The sequence below is a fragment of the Gallus gallus genome, chromosome 3 (genome assembly GCF_016699485.2).
Source record: "Gallus gallus isolate bGalGal1 chromosome 3, bGalGal1.mat.broiler.GRCg7b, whole genome shotgun sequence".
Lineage (NCBI taxonomy): Eukaryota > Metazoa > Chordata > Aves > Galliformes > Phasianidae > Gallus > Gallus gallus.
The window spans coordinates 58,400,399-58,416,441 of record NC_052534.1 but is presented as its reverse complement, the minus strand read 5'-3'; the positions used below and the strand labels follow the sequence as shown (position 1 = coordinate 58,416,441).

At 37.7% G+C, this 16,043-nt stretch overlaps 1 protein-coding gene across 10 annotated transcripts in view; it reads right to left on the bottom strand.

Annotated features, from left to right (window-relative positions):
- The window catches only part of PTPRK (protein tyrosine phosphatase, receptor type K), a 391,069-nt gene that overhangs the window by 197,761 nt on the left and 177,265 nt on the right, over positions 1–16,043 (bottom strand). For all 10 annotated transcript variants that reach the window (XM_015284457.4, XM_040697913.2, XM_040697914.2 and 7 more), the window contains exons 5-6: positions 14,648–14,763; positions 1,234–1,408 (exon numbers count right to left, since the gene is read on the bottom strand). In XM_015284457.4, coding sequence (XP_015139943.2) covers positions 1,234–1,408; positions 14,648–14,763 — 291 coding nt within the window. The remainder of the gene's footprint in view (positions 1–1,233; positions 1,409–14,647; positions 14,764–16,043) is intronic.

Below are 16,043 nucleotides of genomic sequence, written 5' to 3'. Positions count from 1 at the left end.
ACGTCCTGTTTTCCTAATAACACTGTATCAGGATGAAGATTGTTTTGCACTTTGGTAGACAAAAGGGTACATCAATAGAACAAAAAAAGCTGTTAACATATTGTCTAAATCCTCATATGTTCAGTGGAGTCTATTTTTATTGATGTAATATAGAAGATATAAAAACCTAGCTGACTTCAATCTACTGGTCTCCCAGGAAAAAGCCCTCTCCCAGAAAATGCCAGATATCAAATATCTTAGAGCATTTACAAGGCTATCTTTATTTCTACCAGCTGAGGATGAACTGGCTTTCCTTGCCCTGGTTCCAGACCCAACAGCAGACCCAACAACCAACCAAGCCACTCGAGGGTGAAGCAATGAGTCAAGCAAGAGTCCTTCATGTGTCCAACTCTGGCATACCTGGCCCAAATCAGCCCCACACTAGGCATCACAGGCAGGTCTTGTATGCCCATATAACTTAGTCCACACTTCAAAACGTTAAGTCTCAGAGCAAATGTAAGAGTCAGGTGAAACAGGCAATTATAGAGGTGACTATAGAGCAAGGAGAATTTTAATAACTTACTCCAGGCCAAACAGCAAGTGAATTTGAAGTTGATTTGAAAATCAGAACCTGAAATTCTATATTCAATCATGTCTTATACCAGTAGGATGACATAAGTCCAGAACACAAACAGAAGTAATAAAGCACCAACTCAGCATTCCTACACTTAATATATGGTTTTGTTCCAACAGGCCTCTGAATGAACTGCAACAAAAAAGCATTTCTTCCTATTCCACAAGTTGGAAATCATTGCAGAACATCTCCGTACTACATTTAGTCCCTGGACAGGTAAAGTTTAAAACTATTTTTCTACACCTGTCTCCCAGAAGAGCAATGTATTATTTTTCCGAACTGTCATCCTGCTCAAGGCGGCAGATTAGAAAGACAATGTTCACTGACTAGAGTGGATTTTCTCATTTCTTTCATTTATGAAACATTAGGCAGTTTTCACCTTAAATTCTACAGAAAAAGCATGTAGGATACTGCACACATTGCAAGATCCAGGACTTTACACAGATGTGTTCTATGAAAAGTATAAGAAATTCTAGTTTATGACAATTCCAGAAGCCTCGCAGGAGGACTACATTTGTATAAGCACTTCAGATCAAGGCATCTGTAAGCTAAATAAAAGCTGTAAGCAGAAAACACTGGTACTCAAAGCATTTAAGCAAATAAAATGACCCAAACCTTACCTCGAACAATAAGTTGAGCGAAATTTGACACTCCAGAACCTCTCTCTGATTGAGTTACACAGCGGTATAAATCCTGGTCAGTTTTTGTCACCTCTTGCAACTTAAAGGTAGCAGCAAATCTTCTGTGATTTATATTTTTAGTCTGAGCAACTGGTATATCTTCTCCATTTCTCCTCTGAAATTAAAAAGAGAAACCAAAGCAGAGATATCTTGTAGGAATATAATAAGCATTTATCATTGTCATCATACAATAAGTACATTAAAAAACCCCACAACAACAAATGTGTTCACCTTATGGCATGAATTTTGTGATACAAGAATCAAATTTGGGGGTGAAAAACATGGTCAGGCTTTTGCAGTGACACAAGACTGACTGTGCCATATACAACTGCCACTGCTTCATAGCTAGAACTCCCATAGGACAGCCTGGGAGCAGCAGCTGCATTCCCAGTAAAAATCATTCAGCTTAAAACAAAATTATAATAGATACACTGGATTTATTGTAAATAATAATAATTTAAACAAATCCAGCATTAAGGATTTCACTGGTTTTCAATAGCTCTTTTTCATCAAGCAGCCAATAACTCCTTTCTAATGCTAGCTTTTATCTGTCCAAATTCAATACCTTCTAAAATTGTACCTTTGTTATACTAAGCACCACCTACCTACCTAGAACTAGTTGAAATAAAAAGAGAAGGGAAGTGAACTCTTAAAATGGAAAGATGTATATCTATTTTAAAAGCAGTTATTAAGAAAAAAAATCATAGCTACCACAAGTCACTGAAAGAAATTAATCTGTCTGGAGCAACGGGAAGGAGGACAGGACAGAAAGTAGAAATAGTTTCAGCTCATGAACAGTTGTTCTTACCTCCACTCACACACTTTACTCCTATTTTAATCAAAAAACAGATCATCTATGAAAAGCTAGCATTTGAAAAAAAAAGAAAAAAAAAAAAGAAAACAACACTAACAGGCACTCACATCAACTGAATAAACAACGTCCCTTCTCACTACCATGGATCAACTGCATGGATTTCCAGCTCAGGACACATTTTCTGAAGACACAGCTTTGCTCAGTCACCAGAAAGACATCATAATTCCCTTTGTGGCTGCATCACCTGCTTTGCCCAATATACAACAGAACGAGACCTCTGTTTATGCTTTTAGCTCTAATTGACTCCTGGAATGAGAATCTTCACTGAGGTCTCAAACTCTGAGCTTGCTGCCTAATGCAAGAAGCAGGACTGCTGAGCAACAGAGTTTAATAACCCAACAGCCCCTGGCAAAATGCAAACTGAAGAAAAAGGAAACAAATTAATGCTGTCCATGTATATATACTGGCCTCTGTTACAGACAGGAGTTCTTTGTAACACTTGGACACTTCATTTCACATCTACCACTCGTGATCTTAGCATGAGTTAGTCACTCCCTGCATAGCTTCGCTGCAGATTAGCCAGAGGTTCAGCACTGCTTCAAACCAACTAACAAGTATCCACTTTCAGTACTAGTATGTTTCAAAAGGATCTATGTTAGGCTCGGTCATCTTTCTTGTAGTAGACGCAAAGGACCCTTCCCTTGCTTCAATGCAGACCTTGTGTTAAAACATTTGTTTGCATGAATATTTCAGCTACTGGCATTCTGCCAGAAACACTGTGCTATCACCTGCATCAACAGCAGGTTTATTGGTGTGACTCTTCTTCAGTTCATGAGGAGCAGGAACCCTTGCCAGCTTACCCCACCACTCTCCTTTCTGCTAAGCCAGAAGGGGTCGTCAGCACAGTCACTGCAGTGTTTGGCCCAGTCTAGGTCATACTAATCCAGGAGGGCAAGAACAGGCTCAGCAAGATGCAAAATGTGCACACTGATCTCCACAGAAAGAAGGAGCAGGAGATACTTCCAAAAGGCTCTCACACAGCTCCCGCCTTAGTCAAAGTCCCTGTCTTGTAACCTTCCAGACTCAGATTAATACATGGATGCTACCAGAAGGGCTGTTCACAGTGTATCTGCTTCCTGTGAGAAGGATGAAGGAAGTCTGCTGAGGCTCACAAAGACTCCTGTCTTCCTGTCAGAAAGGCCTTGCTGAACCTCAAGAATCAATGAAAGCCATATTGCAAAGCAATATTTTCTTCTAACTTTTTTCCCTCCATTTCGATTAGGGGATTAAACAAGCCACAACTCAAACTCTCTGCAAATGTTGATCTGGTGCCTTGAAGCAACTATAATAAGCAAATTCATAGCACTATTTCCTCTCCTGCTCAGCTGTGCCCCCCACAGCATACGCTTTCCCCAGTGCAGCATGCAGGCAGCCAGCCAGGGGATACCAGGCTGTCCTGGAAAACACAGACCTGCCACACAATTGTTAAAATGACCAAGTGGGATATAATGAACAGAAGGCTTATCTTATCATTAAATATGATGTGATAGTAAAGTTGACAGCAACCCATGTAATGCAGTAATTCTTGTTCTCTTCTAAAGGGAAAAATAAACATCAGAGACAGTTGTCTAAATTAAGGACTCCCTGCAATAAGTCCAGTGCTTCCAATTTCAATGCCACACTCAGCCTGCAAGCAGAGAAGCCCATTGCAAAGCTTAATGCGTAAAATTATTTACCCTCCAAAGCTCCGAACTTGCTTACTTCAGCTAGTCTGCATGCTTCATGTTAGAGAAGAAAAAGTGAACTGGGCTACTATTTAAAGTTAATTTTAGAGCAATTAATCAAAATGATATTTAATGAGCTTTACGGTTCTGCTCCAACAACAGAACCCAGGATTTATTTATTTATTTCACTTACATCAGTGATTTCTGACTACTTAATCTTACAAGACTCAGAGCAGTTGCTCAAATTGCTCTGTATTAGGATTTGTTCCTTGGGAATTCAATGGTACAATTACATCTTCAAAGTCAATTTTCATGTACAGCTTACCCATTAAAATGTTTTTCAGTCATTAAAGCCCTGAGAAGTTCAAACAGTAGAGTTCTCACTTAAAGACAAATGTTAAAGAAAATACTTGCATTTATTTCCCGTGCGTGTCCCTTACACCAGCAAACCATTAACCAGTCAGAGTTCAGATGCACTGCCACGATCTCTTAATTAAATTCTTCTTTTTAATGTCAGAGCAATATTACTGATTTTAAAGGAGAGGAAAGAAAGGCAGCAGTGCTCTCTGCTTATTAGAGGGCTTCTGGTACATACCGTTTCAATTTATGTCCTGCTCATACTGCACAGAGCTTGAAAACGCTGCTCAATTAGGTTTTAAAAATTCAATTTAAAATTAATGTGGAGTTATACTAATAGGTAATGGCTGTACCCTGTGCGATTCTTGGTTCCTCCAGCCCCTTCCTGTCTGATTTGATAACCCCAAATTGTTCATTTAGGAGAGGTCAGCAGCAGTCAGCTCTTCTCCTTTGCTGAAAATAACTGTGGGCCTCACCAAGAACTACAGTCTATAAACACCCGATTAAATGAAACATAAGCAGGTGAAAAAGCCTCCTTCCTTCCCACATTCCAGGCATTTAAATCTATGACCTTAAATTAGACTCTGTAACTTCACGCTTATTTTTAATTTGATAGTAACATTACCTTTTTTTTTTTCTTTTTTAATTTTCAAGTAATGAAATGAGAGCACATATTTATTAACAAAAATCAACAATGAAGGCTATGCAGCTTAAAAACAGTCACAGGCCAATTAGCAATAATGAGAGACCTTAAAATTTCTCACTTTTTCCTCATGAAAGAATTTAAGTGTTTTATTAATATGAGATGAAATTTTAGTGAGTCTTCCAGAATGGGATCAGAAACATCCTGACCTTGAGATCATATTTAATTGGTACAATTAAGGTACATTGCTAATTTTCTAATACAGACTTAAAACTTGTCTTTAAGTTTTAAAACTTTGAGTATTAAATCTTAAAATAATAAAATTTTAATGACTTTTTAACTTCAGAGATAGATTAAGACTTCTTGTTTGTTAATTTTTTTTTGTTGGGTTTTGTGTGTGTGTGTTTTGTTTTTAAACACTGATAAGATATCATACATTTCTGTGCTGAAGTTTCCTCTGAATTCTCTTGAACTCTTTTTTTCATAACAGTGATTTTTATCAGCCTGGACAGCTCAACCTTACACATCTCTGTCCCTTTCTTAGTGTAAACATCTTAACATAAGTCCACTCCACTGCTAACAACTACAGTCAACCCTGTTTGCTTTCTCAGGCTCTCAGCTGGAACCTGGTATGCCTCCAGAGATCATAAGATGTCAACACCATGGCTGCAGTGACACACACATCACTCCAGCAGCAGCACCCACTGCAGCACACTCACTCCACCCCTCCTTGCCTGTACTCCTACGTTCAAGCAAAAACAAAAAACAAACAAACAAAAAACAACAACAACAACAACAACAACAAAAACCAAAACAAACCAATCACACAAAAAAAATCCATCCTTGAAAATACATTCTGTCTCCCATCTTATCATCATCAAGGAGTCCATGATCTAATTCACTGTGTAGCCATGGAGAAGAGGCAGGATCTGTGCGTGGTGCAAGAGGAGAGTTCAAGCTACTCTGTCCCCAGATGAGAAATCAGAACTTTGCCAGACAAAAACTCCCCCAGCACCAAGGGAGTTACACTGAGATGCCTAGAGAAAAAGGGAATTTGTAAAGGGCGTAATGACATTACACTTTTCTTTTCTTGTGTGCTTTTACTCACTGTGTACAGGCAAAAAATATCTTGCAGTGGGTTTTTTTTTGTTTGGTTGGTTTTTTGCAAGAGGAAAAAAAAGGTTGAATGAGGATAGCTTCAATGTAGCAAGAACAGATGATGTCAAAAAACATTTTGGTAAAAATTAAATAACATAAGGGGGGGAAAAAAAACTAACCCAAATTGCCATACTTTTAAAAATTTTACTTATGCACCGTTGTCAGGCAGTTTTTGACACACAGAGCATATGCTTTAACAACACTGAAAATAAAATTTACAAATACAAATACAGAAACAACTTGTAAAGAAGATTATTTGTTTTGATTTTGTGTTTGATCTGTGTCTTGGAATTTTCAAATTTAATAAACATACTGCAAATAACAAAGTATGAAACTACTTTATCACAAGATGGAGCACCTACAATAGAGCAAGTGATCAAGAAAGCAGGATTCATCTATTTATAGTTGTATTCTATCCCAAATGCAGGATTTTAGAAAAAAAAAGAAAAAAAAGAAAAAAAACACCCTGGATTTTTAGGTAGAACAAGAACTGGAACTATTGTTTAAATTATATGTCCAGATAGTCCTACCTTTCTCTTAATATGCAACCAGGTGAAGTAGCATTTCCTTTTCTGTCAGTTTGTTTTTCAAAGAAAGCATGCAGTTATGGGTTGTTTTGTTTTCTTCCCCTTTAAATAGGAAACTAATGTAACCAGTTTTAGATGGCTGGTCTCCCCAAATGCATGACAAAACAGACTAACAGAGCCTCCCATGCATTACATGGAAAAAGCTTTTCCCATACACATATAATAAAAATTTTGAGGAAAGTGCAGAGTCGAATTCTACCCTACACACTGCAGTGCCGCTTAGAAGAATACAAAATTACTGCACATGTTTTAGTTGCATGCACTTCTGTTAACCAAACTTGTCCACTTAGAGGTAGCTCAATTTCCCTCCTACTGCACTGAAACTCCTATGGAAGAAATCAACTGTTATCAAGAAATAGTCTAAATGAGAATCATCTGGTATCTTCAGAAGTGGGAATCCTAGCCTGTAATAAAATCTACCAGAGGATGAACAGCAAAATCCATCCTGCAGTGTCCCCAGCCATCCAAATAGAGAAATGAAAACCATGCCTGCTTTTAACACCCCTTATTTTAAATTTATGTAACACATACCACAAAAAATACATTTTAAGAACAATGCTTTTCAGAAAGCGACAGCACTTGATTTTTGTTTTTTAAATCACAGAAACACCAAATCTGAACAAAATGACTGAAGATCGATAGCACCTTGAGCAAAGCATACCTAACTGCAGCATTCAAGCTGCAGATCTAAAAAAAAAAATAATCTGATTTTGCAAAAGAAAAAAAGGAAAAAGAAAAACCCACACACTACCAAGACCAAAATAACACAGGATAGCTCCTCACATGCTTCTTAGCAGATGTTTTTACTTTTTTCCAAAAGGAAATAAGTATACCAGTATTTATATATATATACACACACACACGTGTAAATGTCGTATACATAAGTGTATGTGTGTATACACACACTCATACCAGTATTGTATAAAAGGACAAGTTTTTTATCGTTCTATAAATCTCATAGCTATTTGAACAAACTGTTGCTTGGAGTACAAAGGTACCACTTTGCATCTCAGAGGAGAGGATCTTAATGCATGGATTAAGGAACAAAGCTCACAGGACCAGGTCAAGGAACTAACTGTCAGTAAACTCCCTCCTAGAAATGCCCTCCAGTCCCACCACAGGGATGCAGCAGCAGCACAGCTCCCAAGCACCTGGTGTTCCAGCCTTGATGAACTCAGTGGCACCCTTAGGGAGGACCTACAGGGACAGCAGTCCCAAAGGCTGTAGTGTAAACAATATGACTTGTAGCTATGCAGGCTGGAGGAATTAGTTAATTGGGGCAGAATTAAATTAAAACCAGGAGGATTACAGGATTTGGTGTTGTTGAAAACTAAGATGACTAGGCATCTAGGGAAAACTGCCATATTTAGCCAAGAGGCTAATAAACTGAGGATGAAAAGAGGGAATTTAGGCTTAAATGACCCTAACATACCTTTCTGAAACAAACAAATTTGAAGAAGAATATAAAATAAGTTACAAATACTGTATTTTTCATTTGTGAATATTCTTTATAATCATGTCAGAGTAAGCAAAATGCAGGACAGAATAAATCACCAGTCAAGCCATTTAGAAGTAGCTTGATGTTTTTTTTGGTTTTTTTTTTTTTTTTTAAGTTAAAGGTTTTTTTTAAACTTTAAGGCAGCTTTTCATATTTCTTTGAAAAATGTTTGGAAAACTAGGATGCCTATAAGAGAACTTAAATAGCCTAAGGGAAATGTGTAGCTAAAATAGACAAGGCTGTGTAAAAGGTGAAGACTATCCTCTGTGTTTCTCTCTTTTATTGCTCACTTTCAAAATCATCTTTTCTATAAGTAAAAGCAACCAATAACAAGTAAAGTGAAGTTTCTGTGCAAGAGAAAAGGAACTCATATGTTATCTGGCCAATGTTAGTAATCAAGACACAGGTAAGATGACAAATTTTACTAGCTGAGAAGAACATGTTCTATCAACATCCAGGAATATTTACTGTCACAGATTCACCTGTGTTTCAGGCAGACACTGATGTTCGGAAGTCAATTGCCTCCTAGCAGGCCCGAGGCTGGGACAGCCTTACAGCAGTATCCCTGTGGGGCTCTGCTCCTCCTGTGGCCCCAGCAGGACATCTTGGCTTCAGATGCTCTTCATGTCCAGCAGGCCTGACCCACGGACTTCACTTCAACAGCAGAATTGGCAAACGTGACAGCTGACTAAGAATAAAAATGAGACCAAAAGTCTTCATCACAGTTTCATAGCTGAAACCATATGGGTGCTAAGAAGGCATCCAGAAAACACTTTTTCTCAGTTTCCCTTAGGCCACGTCAAAGAAAAAGCAAAACAAAGTTTCTTGATCATTTAGAGCTTACTCAGCTTCCCTTAGCTTTCAGGGCTTGTAAAATCTGTGAGAACCAACAAAAAGCATTCTTCCAATGTCATAAAAACAGGGAGCAAAGCCTCCAAACACTCAACTACAGCTAAATGTTTTATGCCAAAGGACCAAGGCCCACTCTCAAAACCCTACTGCTGGATAATGATTCATGCCTTCAACTTCTGGACACCGAGAGATGAAAGGAACCGCATGGCACAGATTCCTTCCTGAGAGGAATTACTGTCCTTTCATAAAACACAATAGTCAATGCTGCATCCCTCAGCCCTCTGGCTAGAGGCACAGGTTTGCACACACACACTCCAGTTTAAAATCCTGCCGTGCTGTATTGGTTCTACAGAACAAATGGCCTTAAGGCATAATTGGAGGTACCATCTGCATGTGCTCAGCCCAAATTTGCTTTTAACTGCCCACACATACAGTATCTAGCACTGAAAACCCCTGAAAGACAGACAAACGTTGAACATCAAATCGCAATCTATGGCAACGAACACCGCAACCCAAGAACCCAGCAAAAATGGCATTATAAGCTATGGCAGCTTCCTCAAGAACAGGACCATGATTCGGCAGAGCTGAACAGCCATGCAGATGGTCTTTCATCATCCAGAAACAGTTGGTATTGCTGGGAGGTCAGCCCCACGCCATTGTTGTTCCAGCAATTTGCATTTTATTTTCCATAATGCTTCCTAATTTCACATTTTCAGTTATTACTTTCAGGCAATTGCTTTAATTATCTGTTATTCCGCAAGGAACGACATACTCCTCTGGTGGTGAGAGGGTCTGGATCAGATCCGTTCATGCTGACAAGTCTCTTCAGGGGCAAAAGAAGGATTGCCTTGCCAGCCCTGGCAGCCCAAGTGGGGTGGCCTCTTGCCAGCGCCCACAGCCCCTGATGACAGATTGGCCCGTTCGCCACAGCTCCAATGACAATCTGCACAGGATTATCAGGCACACATTAAACACGTGCGCTACCCCCCTGAATTTCAGATTCACCAGAGCAAATGGCATCACTGAAGACCGTGGCAAAATACATCCGTCTGCAAAGCCAGAAGAATCCGCTTTCCCTAATCCAATGCTATGTTAATGCAGAGCTCAGCGATGATGGATGGACTCATTAGTGCCGCTGTTATCACCATCTGAACCAGGTGCCAAGACATATGGTTTAACAGATGTTCGAGCAAAAAGCTCAATTCTTTGTACTGTGCAAGTGTCCAGTTAAACTGGACATCGATAACACACTGAAAATCATACTGGGCTTATGAGAATCACAATTGTTCCCAGCTCAGGAAGCAGTTAAACACAGCTTGATTATGCAAAAAACCCTATTACTCTGATATCCCAATCAGATCCACAGAACAAATGCTGAACAATATGTACACTGCTTTCTAGTCTTTGTGTCCCAAAGTGTTATTTACTCTGTTCAGACAATTCTATTTCTGTACTTTCTCAGTAAAGAAACAAAACTTAAAACCACGGAAGCTTTCCTCATACTAAAAAATCATATGGGTAAAAAGATCCTCCTCAATGTCTCCATTTTAACGTTTGTATTGTTCTCTCATATATTTAATGCTTAACATGTATCCATCCTAAAAACAGTGTCCACGTGTAAAAGTGACTCTTGTTTGCTGACCTAGCTCCACTGGAATGCATGGCATTTCACATGCACACACACAGACAAAAAAAGGCAGCCATATTTATACTAATATTTATAAAATTCAACAAATCAATATGGATAAAGCAGCAAGGTGCATTAAATGTAAGCAAAAGAAACAATCATTATTCTTTAGGCACTGGAATGACCTGCCCACAGAGGTAGTGGAGTCGCCACTCCTGGCAGTGTTCAACAGGTGGTTGGATTAGATGATCTGATAGGTCCTTCCCAACCTTGTGATTCTATAATTCTATGATTTCAAGCGTCTTCTCATAAAAGACAATTCATATACTTGAAAAAATAGAAGATCGGCAGAAGCATGCAACAACTGATCAGTCTATTACTTGTTCTGTTGCATCTTTTCAGCTGACACATGCACACTGTTTATGTTCTCTTCTCACTGGAAATTTTCAGCAAGTACTACTGTTAACTCCTGAAACTTATAAGACAAAGCACACCATAGCATAACAGGCAGGAATGCCAGGTTACCATGTTGGATTTGGGGACTCATCAGACAGTCCAAATGCGTCAGTGTTTTCAGTGGTACCAACTTGAAGTTGTTTGTGTGTGACATACCACATAGAAAATTTTAAGAGAAGGTAAAATAAATAAATAAATAAATTAGAGATAAATATATACAGAAAAATAGAGAAAAAAACACAGAACTACATTCAGAAGTTGACGGTAGGCAAAACCATAATACACAAAGACCAAATGCATTTCAAAAAGTAAATCAACACACAAAAAAAAGGAAAGATTTTGAAATTCTTTCAGAATTTGACAATAATTTTAGGTTATGAAGAAAATACTTCATCTCTCACGCTCAGAATTTACTTTGCCATGGAAGGTATGTTTCAGATCATCTTTCATAACCTGTTAAATCTTTTTATCTGCTCAAATATTTGTTTTATATTAACAAAGCTGAAATTTTTAAAGACTTGTGTTATCTTCACTGCTTATCTTTCAACGTCAGTGCTCTGCCTGTTCCCAGCTTTGGTCTAGAAGGACTGCAAAATGCAGAGGTTAGTGGGTTAGGTTGTGAAAGGGGAGAGGAGACAAAATATAATTTAAAAGTACACAAACTAGCAAAATCTACATTAGTGAAAGTCAGAAGAAGTTATTAATTCACATTCATCTGAAATTCTTACAGTTATGCATTAATAGAAAATGAAGTTGATGAAAAGACAGTTATAAACACTCAAAAAACAATACATTGAAATGTTGTGTCTATTTTCATATGTTTTTATTTTCAGTCACATAAGGGTAATTTATAGTTACACAGAAAAACATGGAGATGTGCATGCGCACAGATCATTTGTGTATCATCAGTGGTTTTTCCCCACTGGAAAATTAAAGTTTATGTAGGTCATTAACAATGAGACCATCTACAATGAGCTCTACTTTCAGGTTGTTAGAATCCTTCTCTCACCCTTGCTCCCAACCAAACATCCCATCTGCTGGCGCAGTTTATGCAGTTAGATAATTCAGACATGAATCAAGCTAAAAATGAAACAAAACAAAACGCGCATACACCACCATCACCCTTACAAACCAAAGCCAAAAATCCCTTTTGCCCTCAATAACAACAGCAACAAAACTATGCCTGGGGAAAAAGTCTTCTGCCATATCAGTTTCCTCAACTAACTCAATGGAAAGGTGAGTAAAAGCTCCATGCTACAGAAGTGTTGTGGAGGGAGAAGCTGAGATTGCTGCAGCTCAGTGCAGCTGGACTGCGCTCAGAGACAGCACTACAGAAAAGAAAGTGTGGCTGCTTCCCCCAGCTCTGTCTTGCTCCTGAATTTACTTCAGCCCTTGGCTGCAGAGAGCTGGGAAAGCCAGAGAGCAGTAGTAGATTCTGTAATGGAATCTGTGCCTGCACAACTCTATTACTTCAGTGCAAGCAAATGTTATCTTAGATCATTTCAGATATAAAAAGTCCCAGATTGTACTTTCAATCTTTACTTATCAAAGACTATTTTAATAGCAACTTGTATGCTTCTTTGTTGTTGTTGGTTTTTTTTTTTTTTTTTTTTAACCAAGGAAATATCTTTTCACTTTCAATAAGGACATGACCAAAAGCTATTTTTTCCAATAGAGCGTACTTGAAAAATGTCTTTTTTTTTCTCCAGTGTTTTTTTTTCTTTTCTTTTCTTTTCTTTTTCTTTTTTTTTTCCTCCCCACATCAGTTTTTGTTCTTATGAGAAAAATACATTCCTGGAATGTTTCAGCTCAGGCCTCTCAAAAACAATTACTTAGGCATTTGATTTGATCTGCTGGCTCTTCCTTCCTGGCTATTCACCCCTTATGAATCTCTGGTTTGGTCAAAGGCTAACATGGATCTCTTTCAAGTCATACACTTTAGTCTCATGAGGCCCCCATATATATTCATTCACCCTGTGTGTTAAGGACAAGGAGTCAATTCACTATTAGCTGAGCAAAACAGCTGTATCATCTGTTTAAGGATGAATTCAGAGGTAGGAAAGTTCATGATTTGCACTTATGTCAGGAAGGTAAGATGAAGAATTGGAATAATGAGAGAGGAGGAAAAAAATATGGGTCACCTTTAAGTTAGTGAAAAATTGGGATTACTTAAGGGAAAACAAGGAGGGGAATGTAAGTCCCAGCATATGAATTTAGTAGCAAAGTGTCTTGAAGAATATCAAAGTACTTTATAAACACAAGCAGAGTTATTTGAATGTCAAACACCTTATCTTTTGCCCTGTGAGAAAAGTACCACATCTGTGATCCACACACAAAAAACAACCCATGAAGTACTTGAAGGGATAAAACATATGTTTTCTGAGTTGTCTGGCTGCTAACTGGCCTTCTCAAGGGAGTGTAAGTTAGCAAGTATAATCTGTCAGTTATCTGACCCAGAGGACCAAGTGATAGGGAAGATTTCCAGCTGGCACTCCCTGTCAGCCCTTTCTGACCAATTACCCACTAAAGGCAGTGCTTCACATTTGTTCTTGCATGCACCTTTTCTTATGCTCCTGCCTTTGGTATAGTAACCAAGCTCAATTTAAGTTCATGTGCTTTATGTGATTTATTTGGCAAGCCTCTGAAACTGTACTCCACTTCCCCAGTGCAGAAATTTTATATGTGCTCAGTTTAAACAAGTTACTACCCAAAGACATGGAATACCACATCATTCCTACTGATAATATATCTATTTGATAAATGCAATACACTTACTGCTAGATTTATGTCACATTTTAAAATGTTGCAGTATATTTGTCTGGCAATACATTCAGTGTATCAGATTTTTATAATCTCATACTCCTATTAAAAATATTCTCTTTTACATTTGAAGTTTAACACATGCCTGTATGCAACTGCTACTCAAGGTTTGTCATCCCACACTCTATTAAAAGAAAATCAAACAGATTGAGGTAACTGATTATAGTTCATTTGGAGAGCACAACACTTCACAAAAAATTACATACTTCAAAGTTCTGATTATAGTTAATTTCAAAGTAGAATCATTGCCAAAAATTTTGAAGTTCTGAAAATGTATAGAAATTTCTTATTTTTAAGAAAATGAGTTGTACAATGCAAATTAAGAAATGATTCTAAAGCGATGTCGGTGCTTAAGGTTTACATACATACAAACTAGAGCATAGACATGCAGGTATTAAGAGGCAAAATTTAGTTTTTAAAGAAATAAGTGCAAGCCTTTGCAATTTTTCTACTTGGTGGTCTTAATTTTAAGTCCTTCAAGACCATCCACACAAACCACAAAGAAAAGTTGTTCATTTTAAAACTGAGAATATGCACTTGTATGTACTTCATGGTAATAGATGGAGCTGATTTACAAGTAGAGAAGATCAAAATGCCTTTAAGAACAACCTTCCTCTACTGGCCATAAAAAAAAGTCCTAATCCAAGCTTTTTAACACTACAAAACTGATTAAGAGTTTCACCACTTAAACAAAATAATATCTTATTTAAACTAAATGTTTCATATGCAAAAGAAAAAAAGACTTAAGAATTTAAATATTTTCCTTCCAGAAAGCATCTTGTCCTCTAGGCAAACTGACTTATAAGAGTTGGCCTTACCTGGAGCCATAACTTGTTATTCACTGCATCTCTCCCTGTAGCAATGCACTGAAATGTAGCATTCTGTCCTGCATTGACCTCTACATCCCCCAGCCTCAAGAAATGTGGAGATTTATCTGCAGAGTTGGAAAACAAAAATTACAAATAATGCTTATTGCTAGAAAAGGTGCTATTACATTGTCTCTGCAAAGATGCATACTATAAAAACCTTTAGCTGGAAAACATAAACAAAGAAAACACTTGTTTCATCTCAGCTCCAGAAGAATGTTTTCAGTCCTTTCCCTTCTCTCCTTTTATTTTATACATGAGTTCCACTAAAGTATTTTAAGAATAAAAGCCCAGAAAAGAAGATCAAATGCCAGACTGTCAGTAGTACATTACAAAAATTATCCCTACAAATTTCAATTGTATGAAGTCTGTCACACTGGGAAAAAGCCAATTAGAAGGATACTGCTCAAGAAAAGAAAAAGAAAAAAAGTATTATCTAGATTATTTGCAACATCTTTGAGCTCCATACTTTTACTAAATGAATTCATTTTTGCCATTGAGCATAATATTTCAATATTCAAGCAAATTATTTCCTTTACTGACAAAGCCCCTAGGAAAGCTCTGTGGCACAGCCACCTGAAGGATTTATTAGACATAAGAAAGCTCACAGACATATTTGAGGAATGGGTATATTACACAGCTCTCATCCATTCCTTTCTCAAGAGCCACTAATTACAACAGTAGCTGAGCTGTTATTTCTTTGTGCTTAGTTAAAAAAGAACTAAAAAACACCAGAAAACCTCTCAGGAAAAAAACCCAGCAAACTGGAACGAAAAAATGTTTGAACATTAGTACAGAAAACAGCTTATCTGAAGTGTATGATTTTGATTATCTTCTGTCATGGCTGCACCAAAGTGCCTTTTTGCAATTAGAAAATAAATAAAAAGAAAAAAGAGAAGAAAAAGAAAGAAGCAAAGAAAAATACAAAGCCAGATACTGAAGTTACAGAGTTTTGCTGACGACTGAGATTAGACAGCCGAGCTAGCTGGAATATAAAGAGGTAAATTACACAAATACCCCTTTATGCTTGGTAACCTATGAGAGTTACAGTCATAACAGAGCTATGGGTAGAAGAAAACAAGATGTGAGGTTGCCACTGCAACCATCTTTTAAAAATTTTGGAGGAAGATTGTTGTGATGTGGTCTTTTCAGAAAGTAATTAAATTAACAGCCATGAGGGGCACTACAGTGAAAATAAATTTGAGAAAGGGAGTGTCTAGGGGATGATCAGAAGAGTGGATTAGAACCAGAGTAACAACAACAACAACAACAAAGATCCAAACAGTGGTGTCAGAAATGCACAGTAATAATTTCTTCCTCATGATGTTTACTTGTACGACACCTGAAT